The sequence below is a fragment of the Chrysemys picta genome, chromosome 5, assembly GCF_011386835.1.
Source record: "Chrysemys picta bellii isolate R12L10 chromosome 5, ASM1138683v2, whole genome shotgun sequence".
Classification (NCBI taxonomy): Eukaryota; Metazoa; Chordata; order Testudines; family Emydidae; genus Chrysemys; species Chrysemys picta.
This window is the reverse complement of record NC_088795.1, coordinates 42,463,400-42,479,642: the sequence shown is the minus strand read 5'-3', so window position 1 is coordinate 42,479,642 and position 16,243 is coordinate 42,463,400. Positions and strand designations below refer to the sequence as shown.

The 16,243-nt window shown below is 36.3% G+C and overlaps 1 protein-coding gene across 25 annotated transcripts in view; it reads right to left on the bottom strand.

Annotated features, from left to right (window-relative positions):
- BLTP1 (bridge-like lipid transfer protein family member 1) overlaps positions 1–16,243 on the bottom strand; it is a 241,267-nt gene that overhangs the window by 27,314 nt on the left and 197,710 nt on the right. For 9 of the 25 annotated variants that reach the window (XM_042860071.2, XM_065596329.1, XM_065596316.1 and 6 more), the window contains 10 exons: positions 15,606–15,715; positions 13,362–13,452; positions 12,694–12,756; positions 10,792–11,036; positions 9,593–9,808; positions 7,703–7,883; positions 5,144–5,333; positions 2,733–2,894; positions 2,485–2,624; positions 1,218–1,419 (listed from right to left, as the gene is read on the bottom strand). In XM_042860071.2, the coding sequence (XP_042716005.2) occupies positions 1,218–1,419; positions 2,485–2,624; positions 2,733–2,894; positions 5,144–5,333; positions 7,703–7,883; positions 9,593–9,808; positions 10,792–11,036; positions 12,694–12,756; positions 13,362–13,452; positions 15,606–15,715 (1,600 nt within the window). The remainder of the gene's footprint in view (positions 1–1,217; positions 1,420–2,484; positions 2,625–2,732; positions 2,895–5,143; positions 5,334–7,702; positions 7,884–9,592; positions 9,809–10,791; positions 11,037–12,693; positions 12,757–13,361; positions 13,453–15,605; positions 15,716–16,243) is intronic. The other 16 variants (XM_065596323.1, XM_065596326.1, XM_065596333.1 and 13 more) reach the window with 7 other exon arrangements.

Here is a 16,243-nt window from a genome sequence, read left to right as displayed (position 1 = left end):
TTTCAACCATGAAACCGTTTAAAAATACTTACTATGTCATAAAAAGCTAGATGATGCATCAGATGCATTTCAAAAATAACATCTGTGAAACAACAATTTGGGGACACAACCCCATGCTCTGGGTGTCCCTAAAGCTCTAACTGCCAGAAGCTAGGGCTGGACCACTTGATACATTGCCCTGTTCTGTTCATTTCCACTGAAGCATCTGGCACTGGTCACTGTCGGTAGACAGGATACTGGGTTAGATGGACCATTGGTCTTACCCAGTAGGCCATTCATAGGTTCTTATGCCTTAAATAACCTAACAATGCCATTCCTGTCAAAAGGTTAAAACAGACAACTGAACTTACTTTTACAAAGGCAACAAAACTGTTCCTAAAATACTTTACCCATCTGAGTTTTCAGAATAGGTTAGAAAACTGATATGAATGTCTTCTTATACAATTTCATAAATGTACAACTCCATAGTTAGTGGGTGCTGTATTTTTAACTTTGCATAGAAACACATACCATCAAAAGTTGAAAGTATAGAGTAAACTAAAAGTCACACTAAAAGTGAAAGGATGAAGTCATTCCAAATTGAAAACAGACAACATGTGGTGGAACTTATAAACCTCATATAATATATACATATATGTACAAATAAAGATATTTGAGAAGTTCCTCAATATTTAACAGAAGAGCTAGCAACCTATCCATTTAAAGTTTTTCTTATAATACTCATCACCGTAGTTACTAAATGATGTGGCAAGTTTATCAAAGAGCAGCAAAATAAACCTAATTGTACAGCTCCAAAAGTGTTTTTTTGGATATAAAATACCAGAACACTGGCAATACAGACTACTAAAAAGTATTGCTCTGAAACTTCTTTTAAAAAACAAAGCTTCTATTACATGGTTTGTGGACATTCCTGAAGATCAGCAACAACATAAAAAAGGTTTTTAATACTGATCTGATACCAAAGAGCCATTCTGTTAAAAATGACAACTGTATAACAACGTAGTAAAAATACATTTTATTATTCTAGCAATAAGGAGTTTTTGTCATGCCTAGAACCTAACAGAACTCTAACACTGCACTACATAGCTGTTTAACTTTTATTCTAAATTTATTCCTCCTCCCACCCCCTCAATACACAAACAGAACTTAATTCACTCATGCTGTTAGCTGAATGTATTAGGTGAACTAATTCGAAGAAAATTGTTCATATATATTACCTGGTATCCCAGTTTTATTAACTGAGTTCTTTGATCCAGTTTGTGAAGTATTACCACCAACTGCCAAGTTTTCTGTGGGGCAAGTTGTGCCTAAGGTCTCCAGTTCTCCTCGGTTTGAAGAAAACACTAGGTCTAGAGAGGGCAGCTTCAGCATACATTCCACTCTTGATACAGGTAAACAGCTGAACTTGATCTGTGAAGGCTAAGCCAAAAGAAAGGAATTTAAGCACAAATATAAAATCCCTGAAAATCATTATGAGCTTGAATCCAAAGAATAATAGCTTTTAACTTTCCTGTAGCCTAAATATAATAAGGCTTTTTGGTCCAGCTTTGAAATTACTAAAATCTCCATGATTTACAATCTGCAGAATTTATGTTCATTTCTGAGATTTCCTATATCATTGAGGTGTGTTACCCAGGAAATCCAGGTAATGGTCAGGAAAGACGCCTAGATATAATAGTGAACCATTCTGCCAGAACTAATCTGTGCGCCCCGGTGAATCCACAGCTGGGAAGCTGCTTCATATTTGGAAGATGCGGCTGCTAGCTTTGGTACCTATCACGCCAAACTATGTTGAAGCAGCTGAAATGGACAGTCTCAAGACACTTTGGATTATCTTAAAATCCTTGCCTCTCAAAACTTCCTGGGTCAGCCTCCTGTCCGATTTACAGGGAGAACCAAGAGAGGTCGAAGAAAGTGCCAAAAGAGCTCAGAGACTGGTAGCCCACAGCAATTTTTGGGCATAAGTCTCCCAACTCAACCAGTTATGTTTCATTTTGATGTCTTTTATATTTTAGCTATATGTACTTTATTTATTTATTTGAAAAAGAATGATAGCTATGGATGCTAGTTATCCAAGGATATTTTCTGAGGAATAAGATGAGAATTGTGCTGTGGAGAAGACAAGTATGTCTAAGTGTGGCTACGAAACAGTAAGAACTTAGCAGCAGTAAAGCAACAAAGGAAACTCCACCATGAACAGCAAGAAAAGTAGTGATGATTAAAGGCCAGTGGGGCTTCTCAAAATGGTTCACTACTGTTGATCACCATGTGCTTGGAGCCAATGACTTCAGAACTTTAGTTACAAGAATTCTCACTGATGTCATGCTGGAAACATATACCTCAGAATGGTTATCTATTGAATGTAACTATCTCTAAAGAATCTAATTTTAAACAGCAAAGTTAAAGGCAAACTTAAATTGCATATGTTTTTAAAAATGCTATTAGCATTACACAGTATGCAGTATGTTAATGTTGCACTCTCACCTGAACTCGTACATAAACCACGACATCCACAGGGAAGGATGAGTATGCTGACGTTGACGATGACACTAGTGAGGCTGTGGACTCCTCCAACGCGTCTTGTATTTCAAACTGTCCCATGTCTTCATCTTGAGAACTGACAGCTTTTAAAGTAGAAAGAACTTGTTAAATAATGGTTTGAAGCAACTGTAATTAAAAAGTCAATAAAGTTAGATACTAGAATATATGAAAAAGAAGTAGTCACATGGTACCTGCGTAATTCCTCTCTATTGGTGTAATAGGAATAGTTTCCAGAGCCTTCTCTAGGAAGTCCAATAGGCAGGGGCTAATGACCATTTCCTCAGGCAATGACTGAAGTGCAACCCATGCATACAATTTTGCAGTTTTTATTCCACCACTTCCTTTCCCTTTGGCTGAAACATTTATAAAATGTAAATGTGTTTAGTGGAATACAATTTCTCCAATTAAAATGTATAGCAACATTTCATTACAATTAGAAAAAATAGATCAAGTACTGTATCCTCCTCCATCATCATGTGAAACAGCCACTTCATAGATCAGTTATAAAAAACAGAAGTGCATAGTTTTCTAATAAAAATGTGTTAAAATAACAGAGATGAAGAACTCAGTTCAGTTAGTAGTACTATCCTAATGCACTTGCTCTAGTTCAAGTCCTTACTTCATTTCCACATCTATGCTTTTTCAAAACAGTCACTAAAATCAGCCAAACAAAACTTCTCCAGAAGACAAGACACAGCAGCCATAACTTACTGGAAGGCAATTGGCATTTACATTGGAAAGGGTGAAGACAAAATTGCTCATCTGACTTAATTTTGCAACAGTTCGGAAAAATATATTGATTTCAACAGAGAAAAATGTCAAAACCCCTATGAGCAAATGGTAAGTCCTACAATATTATAAAAATAATAAAATGAGGATTCTAAACAGGAAATCATATTAACAATTGATTTCGAACACCTAAATTCCAAGCTTAGAGATAATTTTATATTAAGCTATATTCCAGGTAAGAGAATTCTCTTCTCAATTCATGGAAGAGACCTGCACGTATAAATCTGTGCGCCCTAAAATGAGAAAATTACCGTAGCTCAGTAAATTTCAAGCAAGATCTTATTTCTAAAAAGCTATTAGTACCAGCTCAGTTATTTGCAGTGTGAAGTATAGATAATTAGAACTAGGAATGAAGAAAGAGCAATGTAATTGAATTGGGATTCATCATCATATACAAAAATGGATCATTTGAATACAAGTAAAATATAGTATTATGGCTGTATAGGATTTCTCCACGCAAGATACAAATACTGACTAACCGAAGGACTAAAATAGAACCTTACACTCATACTTTATCTTTCTGTCAGTTCCTAAGCCACTTGGCAATGAATTTTAATACCATGCTACTCTGACTGATGCTGCTGACCATCTGGACTGGCTTCTCTCTTATCGTATAATAAGAGAATAAGTAGAGGAGAGTTATGGGAGAAATCTATGTGGAGAAAAGATAAAAAAGCTCTGCGGGAGATTTAGGCAAAAATTAAAAAGTAAAGAATGGAAAGAAGTTATGAGCAAGCTTACAAGGAAAGATACAACATAAGACAGAAACTGAAGCAAGCAATAAAATTAAATATCATGAACTCAGAGATCCACAAAGAAGGTGGATGTTGGGAGGAAACACAGTGACAATGGTTAAAAGCCAGGGATAATGAGGCAAGTGCTCAAATTCACTGCTCTCTCTCAGACTTGAGCCTATTAATAGAATCTTTTTTCACTGTTTACTGTTTCCAGCTCATTTTGTTTTGATGGGGTTTGTTTTTTTTAATATCTAAACTCTGAGGAAGAGAGAAGTGAGATAACAATCCTCTGGAAGGTGGGAAAGAAATCTACGTACCTCTAGATCTGACATTGCAACCTTCCAGAGATAGTCATAGACCTCTGACTGAAAACTGGGATAATTCAACTTGTTACTCTTGACATTTTAAATCAAATGTTGAAGACACTAAAAACTGGAATTCAGGTAATTCCAAGCCACAGTAGTTTTCAGTGGACTGCAGTAGTGGAGCACAGTAATGTCTGGTATTTTGACTAATCCAATGATTGTAAACAGCTGCTTGGGATCATGATGAATAAATTAATTACAGAAATTATCACACTTCAAAGTATTACTTTCAAGGCAAGCTGCATGGTAATGAAGAGTATTCTTGGAAGGATGTAACATGGATGAACTGGTGAGTAAATTGAGTAGTATAAAATTTTCTATTGAATTTTGAATACTGCAGAGTATAACTATAGCTAGTTGTACTAGTAACATAATTATTAATTTTTAAAAACAACTAAGCTTCTTTACAGCATTGTATGTTATCTGTTCAAGGAAGAGGAGGAGTAGGTGGTATTTGGCCATTACTGTGCTCTGTGAGATATATGTTGAGAACCATTTAACGGGAAATCTCTGAGAAGGCAGCTTTAAGAGCAGTTAGAATTCATGAATTGCACATGTGCTTCTGTAGTCAGGTTTCTTTGCAGCAAATATTTAGACATTTATGACCATTTTGAGGTTCGGCTAATGCACAGATCTAGAGCTAGTAGATCATATGATGTGGAGGGGAAAAAGATATCAAAGTTATAGTTTAAAAGGATATTCTACAAGTACCTGATGGGATGGGTGGGGGTTGGGGCAGAAGTAAGGTATTAGTCTTGCTGTGGGTAGTATTAGATAAAGGAGATGTGGCAGTATCTTTCATACCATACAACTTGGACTCTTTGGAAAGGGTTCTTGGCAAAGAGGATCCCCGGGAGGCATTTGGCGATTCAGTCTTCAAAGTCTTAGAGTTGTAGTGTAACTGAAATGAAAAAAATAATCCATTTACTTCACAGAAGTAGCATTCTCACTGAATCTCTGCACAGTTCAGTTTCCTCCAAATGTTCTTTGCATTTTTTTTAAATTGCATGATCTTAAAACAAACATATATTTAAAACATTGGAATCAATAATCTTTATCTACAAAGAGTCATAATTTTTTGTAAGCAAAATAAATTAAGAAACCTCACCCATAAAACAAAATTAAATCATAAACATAATGAGCAACAGGCAATATTTTTTAGCATATAGGACACAAATCTCTAATAGTTGTGACAGACTCTCTCACCAAGAGCTGCTGCTCTCCTCTTGATACATACACATTCCCTGGCCAATGACTACTTTATTCCCTCGTATAGTTGTGGGTTTTTGTTTTTTTTGTACAGACTATCCACACTACTACATATCATCTTGCCCAGATCACTTACCTCTCTTCTTAAAGTAATTCAAAGGTTTCATGTTCTACATACAAATATCCTATAGATGTGGGTAAGCAAAATCTAGTCTTATTCAGTGGATAGCACTAGGAGCCAGAGCAGAAACTGCAAATGATGCTTGTGTATCCCTAAAGCCACCTAAAAGCTACAGTAGGGAACTGGGCCATGTCTGGTATCCCTGAAGATTTCTTGTGGTTCTGGAAGGGGAAGTCCAGTCACCATGAGTAGCTCCCCACTTCTTAAAGATCTACAGCAGATGACGTTGTCATAAATAATTACCTTTATGAGAGATGATCACTTGCAGAAAAGGAAGACCACATCCTCCACCTATGCCCCAACCCTGCATTCACTGACTATTGCATTTTCACATGCACTAAAGGCACAGAGAAGACTTCCCAATACATGCAATCCATACCACCTATCAGAAAGCAGAAGCAAACAAGCCAAATGTCTGGCTTTAACTTAAGCAACCTTTTCTTTTAAATAGGACTAATTGGCTTTTTAAAGTCTATGTAACACCATATATACTATTTGATATACAGGATCACACACTGGCACAAAGCTAAACATTTTTCCTATCTTACAACTAAAATCTCTCTCTCTTTTTTTTTTTTTTAGTGGGAGGAGGGAAATGTAGTTGATATCCTATGGATTTGAATCTCCTTCCAAAACATCAGATTAGAGAAATTATTTGTGGCAAAAGTGAGTCAGAAGGTCAAGTTTTGTTATGGACACGTAGCGATGCCAGAAGTGTTATTGGAACTCTCGAATTCACGGCTCCTAGTCTTGTGCCTAGATAACACTTCTCATTATAATACTTATTATGCTCTATTAAGAATATAGAATATATCAGCCATACACATGTACCATACACAACTCCAAAATGTTGCTAACATGTACCAGAAGTAGCGTGCAGTAAGTACAACATATATTTCCCATGTAAGAAACAGCAGGTATCACACTTGATATCTGTACTATATAAATTGCATGCCATAATGATAAAAAATGATCTAAAGGAAGCCATGTATTTGTTTCTAGTCATTTCTAGCTGGAGAGGAAAAATGTTTCCTAGTCCCATAATGTCATAACTATAAAGGGAAGGGTAACAGCTGTCCTGTGTACAGTACTATAAAATCCCTCCTGGCCAGAGACTCCAAAATCCTTTTCCCTGTAAAGGGTTAAGAAGCTCAGGTAACCTGGCTGGCATCTGACCTAAAGGACCAATAAGGGGACAAGATACTTTCAAATCTTGGGGGTGGGGGGGGAAGGCTTTTGTTTGTGTTCTTTGTTTGGGAGTGTGTTCTTTCTCGGGACTGAGAGGGACCAGACATCAATCCAGGTTCTCCACATCTTTCTAAACAAGTCTCTCCTATTTCAAACTTGTAAGTAAATAGCCAGGCAAGGCGTCTTAGTTTTCCTTTGTTTTCTCAACTTGTAAATGTACCTTTTACTAGAGTGTTTATCTTTGTTTGCTGTACTTTGAACCTAAGACTAGAGGGGAGTCCTCTGAGCTCTTTAAGTTTGATTACCCTGTAAGGTTAATTTCCATACTGATTTTACAGAGATGATTTTTTACCTTTTTCTTTAATTAAAAGCCTTCTTTTTAAGAACCTGATTGATTTTCCCTTGTTTTTAGATCCAAGGGGGTTGGATCTGTATTCACCAGGAGTTGGTGAAAGGAAGGAGGGGGAAAGGTTAATTTCTCCTTGTTTTAGATCCAAGGGGATTGGATCTGTGTTCACCAGGGAATTGGTGAAAGGTTTCTCAGGGCTTCCCAGGGAGGGAATCTAATTGGGAAATGGTGGCAGCGGACCAGAGCTAAGCTGGTAGTTAAGCTTAGAAAGTTTTCATGCAGGCCCCTACATTTGTACCCTAAAGTTCAAAGTGGGGATACAGCCCTGACACATAATTTTTACCTTTACATCTACACCAGGAATGTAAAATACTGTAGTTTCCAGGTCACTAGGCTTTGTCTGTAGAGATGACGGCACTTTCTTGCCAGCAAGTAAGTGAGTAGTAGATGCATAGTTAGTTTGAAATTTCTTCTTTTTTGAAGGAGACTCTTGATCTAAACTTCTGGAACTCCGATCATAACTCCTGCAGATACATAACAATATACAACCTATCTTAGTACAGACCTAATACTCCAAAACAAGTATGTTTTTCAATATTTAAAATTTAGGGGATTTTCTTTTAAAAAATTACATTGTAATTTCACAATGAATAGTAGAAGCATTTCCACCCCTTTTAGTTGTTCTTTGCCCATCAGACCTCTTTTCACCTGGCCTTTTTATCCCCTTTGGCCTTTTCCCATCCCCCTCTGCTTTTTGCCAAATAACATTATTAGTGTTATTTGCAGATTTTAAAGTTAAAACCAACTTTTTAAAAAAATGACAAAAAGTAGTAAAGTGTCCCTTGCCTTCATTCTCAAGTTTATCTATAGTAGATGATGAATTCAGAGTGCAGGTAACATTTGTGGATTTTTCACTGTTTCTGCTCTCTCCTTATGATTTCCTCCCCCTGCATACCAAATTCCATTTACACAAGTGACACAGCAAAATAATAATAAAGCAATATGAAAACCAAAACAAAATATAGCTCTCATTAAAGAAAAAAATATTTCTACTCTGTCCCATGTCCATTTTAAAGTCATTCAACAGTATAATCATATTTCCTTATATAAACTTCTTCAGAAATGCCCCCACTGCTGTATATTGGGAGGTTACTCAAATATGTGATATCACTACAATTAAAGTGTCATGGGATTGCCTAAAGTATGCCAGGCACAGCCGGATATTCAGCTGCAGGTTCCTCTCTTTAGAGATTATAGGAGGAAAGTAAAAAAAAAAAAAGAAGAAGAAGAAGATCTGTTACTACATACAAATCCTTGCATGATTTAAAATATGGGAAAGGTAAGGATGACATTACAAATCCCAAGAGTTCAGTTTTGCTAAAGCTTGGTTATCATTAACACTGTGTTAAAGTTCAAAGAAGAAATTAAAAGTAAAGGTGTATTTGGTTAAGAATGAATAACAAAAACAGAGGCCACTGGCTGTCAAAGCATACCTGCAGAATGGAGAGAAGGGTTTAAAAAAACAGGGGAAATCGTGTCCCACTGAAGTCAATGGCAAAGCTCCAACTGTTTTCAGTGGAGTCAGGATTTCACTTCAAGTTGTACAAATACATTTAATTGTACAGTGAACATTATCTCAAGGATAGTGAGTAAAATGAAAAAAATGTTGGAACTGAATATCAAGAGAACACAGCATTAGCCCAGTATGGATCAACTCAGCAGTGTATTTCAAAATTTTTGAGACAGTGCATTCAGGCATTTATTTGGAGAGTAAAAAAGGAATCCAGGTGCTTTAAAAGCTTAAAATCTCCATTTATAAAAAGGATGGGTAAGAAGGAAACAGGTGTACACTAATTTCTTGGTGTCAGGCTAATTAGACTCAAGCCTTTGTGGAAGCAGACTTTCATGCTTTCCCAGAACAAAGACTATAATTCAATCATAATTAATTTTATTGCATGCTATGGCAACATGTGGTGGTGATACAAATTACTGACCACTAACTGGCTAAAAATGGTGGGAATTATTATAGTTTCTATGCTTTTAAAATGAGTCAATGCCTAGTTACCATTGAGTATTGTGTGATGTACTGGCAGGATCCCAACTGATGTAAATCAGTAAGTTGTCTTATATATGACTACAGAAATGTAAAATACAGAAAGACTGGCACAATACAGTAAACTACTCTTTTCTAATATGATTTAGTAATTTTACTGTCTTTCAATAGGTTTTTTACCTTCTTAAGCTGATTTCATCATGCTCTTGCTGAAGCGTTGTTGGATGCAGCACACATTTTCCACAATCAATTTCAACTCTGATATCAAGTTCAAAGTCAATATTTCTCTCTGTGGTTGTGCCAGTCACATTTCTGTTGCCAGGAGTTGTTGGCCAGCGGTCAGTAAACAGTTGATGAACTGCGGCAAAGCCTGTTGCTTTCTTGCGAGTGGTATTCCTGCAGAAAGAACAATTACTTGTTAGATATTAGCACTGTGACAAGATTCCTTCCAAGGTTATCTACTAATGTATTTGCTGACAATTCAGTTACCCACTATATAGAACATTTTAAAAAGTTTTCTGTAAGAAGCACCATATGGTAAATCTTCATAGATACACACTGCTATCTTGGTCCATCTTCCACTAAGGTATTATTAAATATTTAGCAACAGAGAGTCCTGTGGCACCTTTAAGACTATCTGTTGGTCTTAAAGGTGCCACAGGACTCTCTGTTGCTTTTTACAGATCCAGATTAACACGGCTACCCCTCTGATACTTGACACCATGCAAGGCACTGCATTTAGCCGTATGGAATGGAAATCTATCAACCTCATGAAGAAACTTGCACAAGTACAGACAGATATCATCTTCCTTCATCTGTTAGTCTTAAAGGTGCTACAGGACTCTCAGTTGCTTTTTACAGATCCAGACTAACATGGCTACCCCTCTGATATTAAATATTTACTTCATGGTGGATCTGAACTGGGCCCTGTAGATACAGACTGTAGCTGTCTGAGGCAGGACTAAGACAACAAGCAACAAACGAGGGATATGGAAGAGAGAGACAATTAAATATAACACATTTTGTTATGTATATTATATTTTAATATATATCACCTCTCAACATTGTTTATAATGCTGTGTTTGTATATACACGTTTAGCCCCTATACACATGCTTAGCCATGAGGTAAATTGCAGAACTATATGTTAAATAAGGTACAGCGTACCTTTGACCCTCCTCATCTACCCTCTGCCCAATAACTGAGATTTATTCCAACATTCCAAAATCTGAGAGGCTTCCAAGAGCTGCCATTTAAAAAAAAAAAAAAAGTCAACTCATCAGACATGGGTCAGCAAAAGCTATTCTAGACCTAAGACATGAACTTTAAAGACCATTTTCTCATGGCCCTAATGAAAATATTTTAAAACAAATTGCTTACTGTGGTTTTCTGTAAAAATAAGCCTTCTCTCTGTCATGGTCTTCTTCCTTCTCAGAGTCTTCACTGGTTGAAGATAAACTGTCATCCCGCCGTCCCTCTTCGGGCTGGAAGGGAATGCTTGGTGAGAAGACTACTGGAGTTTTGGGTGAACTGAATACTGAGCATGATCCTTCACTAGTGGATGAGTAATGGGATGGACCATCAATAGTTACTGACAAAAGGTCCAGTTCTGTCTCCTCTGGAAACTGATTGTGAAAAGACAAAAAGATATTAAAGTTCACAGTTACTGTCTTTACTACGCAAAAATTAAGATATCTTGGGGAAAACGCAGGAGTGCTTTTAAAAATTCTCAAAGCTCAGGTTCCTCATTTTGAACAGACAGAAGTGTCAGATTTAGGAATGTATGAAATGAATCATGTAACAATAAATAAATGTATAGGTTTGGAGGAAAAACAGTACCATACATTTAGTGATTGAGTTGAATTTGTTAGCTAGATAATTAAACAAGCTCTGATCAAAACATACATTATGACAGGCCATCACTAGAAGAATGAACATTTAACTGAAAACAGATTTTAAAAGTAAAGAACATAGAACAGAAAGAATCATCCTGGCCACCTGTAAATTAGAGAAATGCACAGGAATCTGTTAGTGAATGAAAGAGCATGCAAAGTACTAGTACAGAATGTACAGTATTCTCTTATACATTATGCTCTTCTTTTCAGAAAGTTGGATAAAAGTGACTTGATGGGAAGAAACTTTAGGGTTACATTTCCAAAAAGTGGTTCCAACTGTTTTGGTGCATGTTGCATCAGCAAATACCCCCACACAAATTGTTTTCAAGCACTAACACCTGTATATGCAGGGATAGGGTCTAAACAACTGTACATGCAGGTGTTAGACTCTAACACATGGGCCATTCAAATGGGTGTTGAGTGGAAGACCCTTTGACAATTTGCTCCATGCTTTCATTATGGCCATTAACACATCTGACTTAACACTACTTAACTTTTCTAAGCTATGGAAAATTGATAGAAATGGATATTACAAATGAATGGAACCTTTTGATACGTTCTGTATTAAATGTATATAAAAGAACTCAGCAAAGCACAATTCTGCCTTTCCTTTAGTTCTCAGAAATGAGCTGTTTAGACATCAACACTCTAAGGTGATCTGAAAAGGCATTCTAACTCAAAAACTTATAAAAGAAAAATAGAGAAAAGGTGGAAAGGAAAAAGTTAGATGATTGTCTTCTAAAAGGTGTACTTAGTTTCTTCCATTCAATATGTCTAAAGTATCTTTTTAAAATTAAAAGGGTTTTTTTTAAGTAGGTGAGTTGTCTGGGCACTAATTTTGACAAACTGGTTATCCTGCTCCCTTTAAATAAGATATCCTACACAACTGTACTAGATATAGGAATTCTAATATCAAATTATGATGCTTGATGGCCTCCCACCTTGGAATTATATTCCATCAGTGTTGATGCCTGCACTCTTGGGACACACTTGAAAAAGATTAAGATAATTGTGTGGGCACTGAGTTCTTCTCTACAGTATGCTCTGCATATAAGGATAGATCATGGCTTGCCTTATTGTAGTCTCTATAATTTAGATCAGCCTTCATCAGGGCCTTTTTAAATATGCAAACAAAATATGTCCTTACTAGCTTTACAAAAAACTGCAAAATTTAAGCTACATATGGGAAGGTAACCATCCTTGAGAACTCAATTTATCCTGTCCACCTATAACTTTTCACGTTTAAACTTACTTAAAATCTTTTTTTAAAAACTGATATACATTCTGCCTAGTGGAGTTTGAAAGAGAGATGAATAACTGAAGAGCAGCTGCCAGTGAAGTGAATTAGTGCTATGGCAAAGTATGTATTTTTTCTTTTTACAAGTACCTGAAAATACCCTTCCCCTGGACAGCTGGATTGTTGTGTAATCCCCAAAACTGTTTTATTCAACTTAATTAAAAATGAAAAAGAAAAAATAAAATTAAAACAGTTACCATAGCATGACTCATTCAAAACCAACAGCAATGACACATTTAGGAAGGATGGGGACGAGGGGATATTGCAACAAAAAACCTGATATTTGAATAATACATTTTAAACATACAGATGGCCATGTGTGTGTCAGACTATAGCAAACTCAGAAAATGTTTATTTCATTTATAACCATTTCCAAAATGCTAAACAAGGCTGAACATACAAATTAGCATATGGCTATTGTGCATATCTGTTAAAAATAGCAATAACATGTTAACCATGTGTATTATTTTTGCAAAGGATAGCTCTTGGTCTGAGGATACCTGGACGTGAACTTCTTAAAAATATGAACTAATCTATTTAAAGAAGTAAGTGAAAATTCTTTAGTTTGATATTTCTATTAATAATTTCTGTGTTAAAATGGACACCACCAGACTTAATAATTATCAAGAGGGGTTGGCAATTCAAATCTTCGTAAGTATATTTAACTCAGATACTTCCAAGGTGCTACCAGTCAACATGGTATTTAATCTACTGTAGCATGGTATGCTAATTAAATTGATATGTAGGGTATGCCTTACAGGGTCCTGTATGTTGAAGGTTACTCTGGGTCCAGGAGATGCTGCATCTACACGGATTTCTGGGAGCTCTTCACTGTCTCCTAGTCGAGAGCTACAAGCAAAATATAACAGGAATAAATAAACTATTACAGTTTTGAATGGAATGCAGGATGTAGTTGCTACGTAAAAGTTCAATAACTACACAAAAGCTGTTGCACTACAAATATAAAGCATCAGTCAATGTTTAACATCTTATAGAAACGAAATGGTATTAAATCAGTATTCAAGCATTTATGGCACATAAAAAGGAAAAAGATGAAGTTTCAAATGACTTTGGCCAGCAGTTCACTTAATTTTGCGGGGCTTTTTTTTGTTTTTGTTTTTTACTCTTTTCAAGCACAGGCCAAGAAGCAGAAAGACAGTTAAAAGCATAAAATGTGTGTGACTTGTCACATGGAATGAAGTACAACTGGCAGATTATGCATATTCACAAAATACAGACAATTTTTCAAAACGAATGAAATCATTATGACATATTTACAGTGCAAATTTACAACTTCTCATTCACAATTAACAACTCACTAGCTTTTGAAAAAATCTTAAGCATTCCTTGATAGGCTAGCCAGCTGAATAAACTATATAACACAACATTTTCTTAATCTTCCCAACAGAATTCCTAATTCTCTGAAGATGATTTTGTTAAAAGGTGAAGTGAAATTTTTACCTGCCAGGATTTGAGTTAAGAGTCTTCACACTTGCACTCCTTCTACTGTGTAAGGTATCAGTAATGCTAACCAGTTCAGAAGAAACATTAACCTGTAAATCCTATAAGCTTACAAGGCAAGTAAAAGAGGAATTCACTTTGATCCATTTTGTTTAAAGCCATTTGTAATTTGGAAGAGCTGTTCTCTGATATTTTGGGATCTCTATTAGTATTTTTTAAAGCTTCAATCTACCTTTAAAACTAATGCTCAAAATTTTCAACCAATTTGTCTTAACTTAAAAATGTCTATAATTGATGGAGAAGATGCTTATAATTCTAATAGCCAAGTTCCCTCTCCTGTTTTCTTTTTTTTAAATCTAGTGCTTTACTTTATTGATTAAAATGTAGCCACTAATTTTTTTAAAATCCAAACCCTCCAACGTGTGCGTTTTCCCTCTGCTGGTTGTACAACAACATGCTTATTCACAAAGCAGCAGTGACACCAAGCAAAGTTGATGCACAATATTCTGCTATGAGAACTGCAACTTGCTGCTGTGAGCTTCAGAATACTTGGAAGAAGGAGAAAAGGAAATCATTTGCTGAACTAAAAAGTTGCCTTCCCTCCACTAGTAGTTTAATCCTTTTTCTAATATGAGGTTGACAATGGAGTGTAAAAATCAAAGGGATAAATTGTGTCCTCTTTACTTATTAGCGTCCCCTGAAGTGCCTGCTGAGTAGAACCTTCAAATATGGTTCTTAAAAGTCCTGCAAAATGACTACATAAAAAAGTGACACCTTTCTCCTCAACTGATTGGCTCCCTGAATGCATGCAGAGTAATATCTGATGATTTTACTACCTTAAGGTTTACTACTTCTTAACTCAGTCCTGCAGAGCAAATACAGCTCTGGAAGAAGGAGATGGAGTTTATTCTGCTTGTGAATCATCTCAAAATAGTTAGCCAAATTTAAATTGTAGAATCTTGGAGGCTGATGTGTGAGCCAGAAAGATCTCAATTTAATTTTCAGAATCCAGGTTGAGTTTCCAAGACAGCAATTCAAACCCCCCACTCTTTAGCTTCCAATAACTTCTGGTAAAGCTTTGCCTTTATAGATTTATGGATGCACTTAAATTTGATAGTTCAGCTGTGCATACTGACTATGAAGTGTAGAAGACCACAGACCTTATTAATTCTGTAAGCTTTGAGCACTATGAATGTCCACAGTGAATATCTGTAATCGTCAAACCTCCTGAGAAATGTACAGACATTAGTTCTCAGAAGACAGACAAAACAAATTTGGAATTTCTAAGTCAAGCTGCTTTAGAGACATGGTATGCCAAAAACAGATGCTTCACAAAAATTAGGAAACTTCATTTGTCAAACCTCCCATCTCTCAAAAACACTTAAAATATTATACACACACACACATACATACACCCATCACCTATGGCAAAAGATATCATGAAGCTCCACAATTAGACATTCTCCCTGTTGCCGTCTATTCTAACTTCATTACAGATCTCATCCTCCCACATGCAAAGTGATTTGCCAAAAACACTCTACCTTGCCCTGTCCATTCTTTTTAGAGGTGGTCTTCCAGATGCTGAAATTGTTTTAGATCGGTTATAGCTGGGTTTGTAACCTAGGCCCCATTTGTCCTTCAGAGAAGCAGCCTAAACAAAAGAAAAATATATCTAAGATGTTGAGGACAAAAATAATGAAAATTATACATAAACATGGCAATGTGGAAAAATTCCACTACTTAAAACATTTTATTTTACAGCCATGCCAACAGTTATGAAAAAACATTTACAAAATAATTTTATTTTGTAGCATGTGCTCAAGGCACCCCTCTGCAGGCCTCTGCCCAAATTTTCATTTTGACTGGTCTCTGGACAATTCACTCACCTTTCATACTAGCTGGCATTGGTACTTTCTTGCTGCCAGAAGAACAGGGTGACCCCTCCTGCACCCAGTAGTTTGGGATCTGCCTACTTGAATAAAAGCCCTCTCTTCATGTGATATTGCTGCAACTGCAGTCAGCAGAGGAACCTGAGCTAGAGCCTCCTCATTTAAGGAGAAGCTGCGAACAGAATACTCTCTGAGAGCGGTCCCTTGCTTTGGGATGGACTCATTTCTTGGTCCAGAATAGCTCAAATGTACTGATCTTCAGGGTCTGCTGCAAATACCCTTTTCCATGC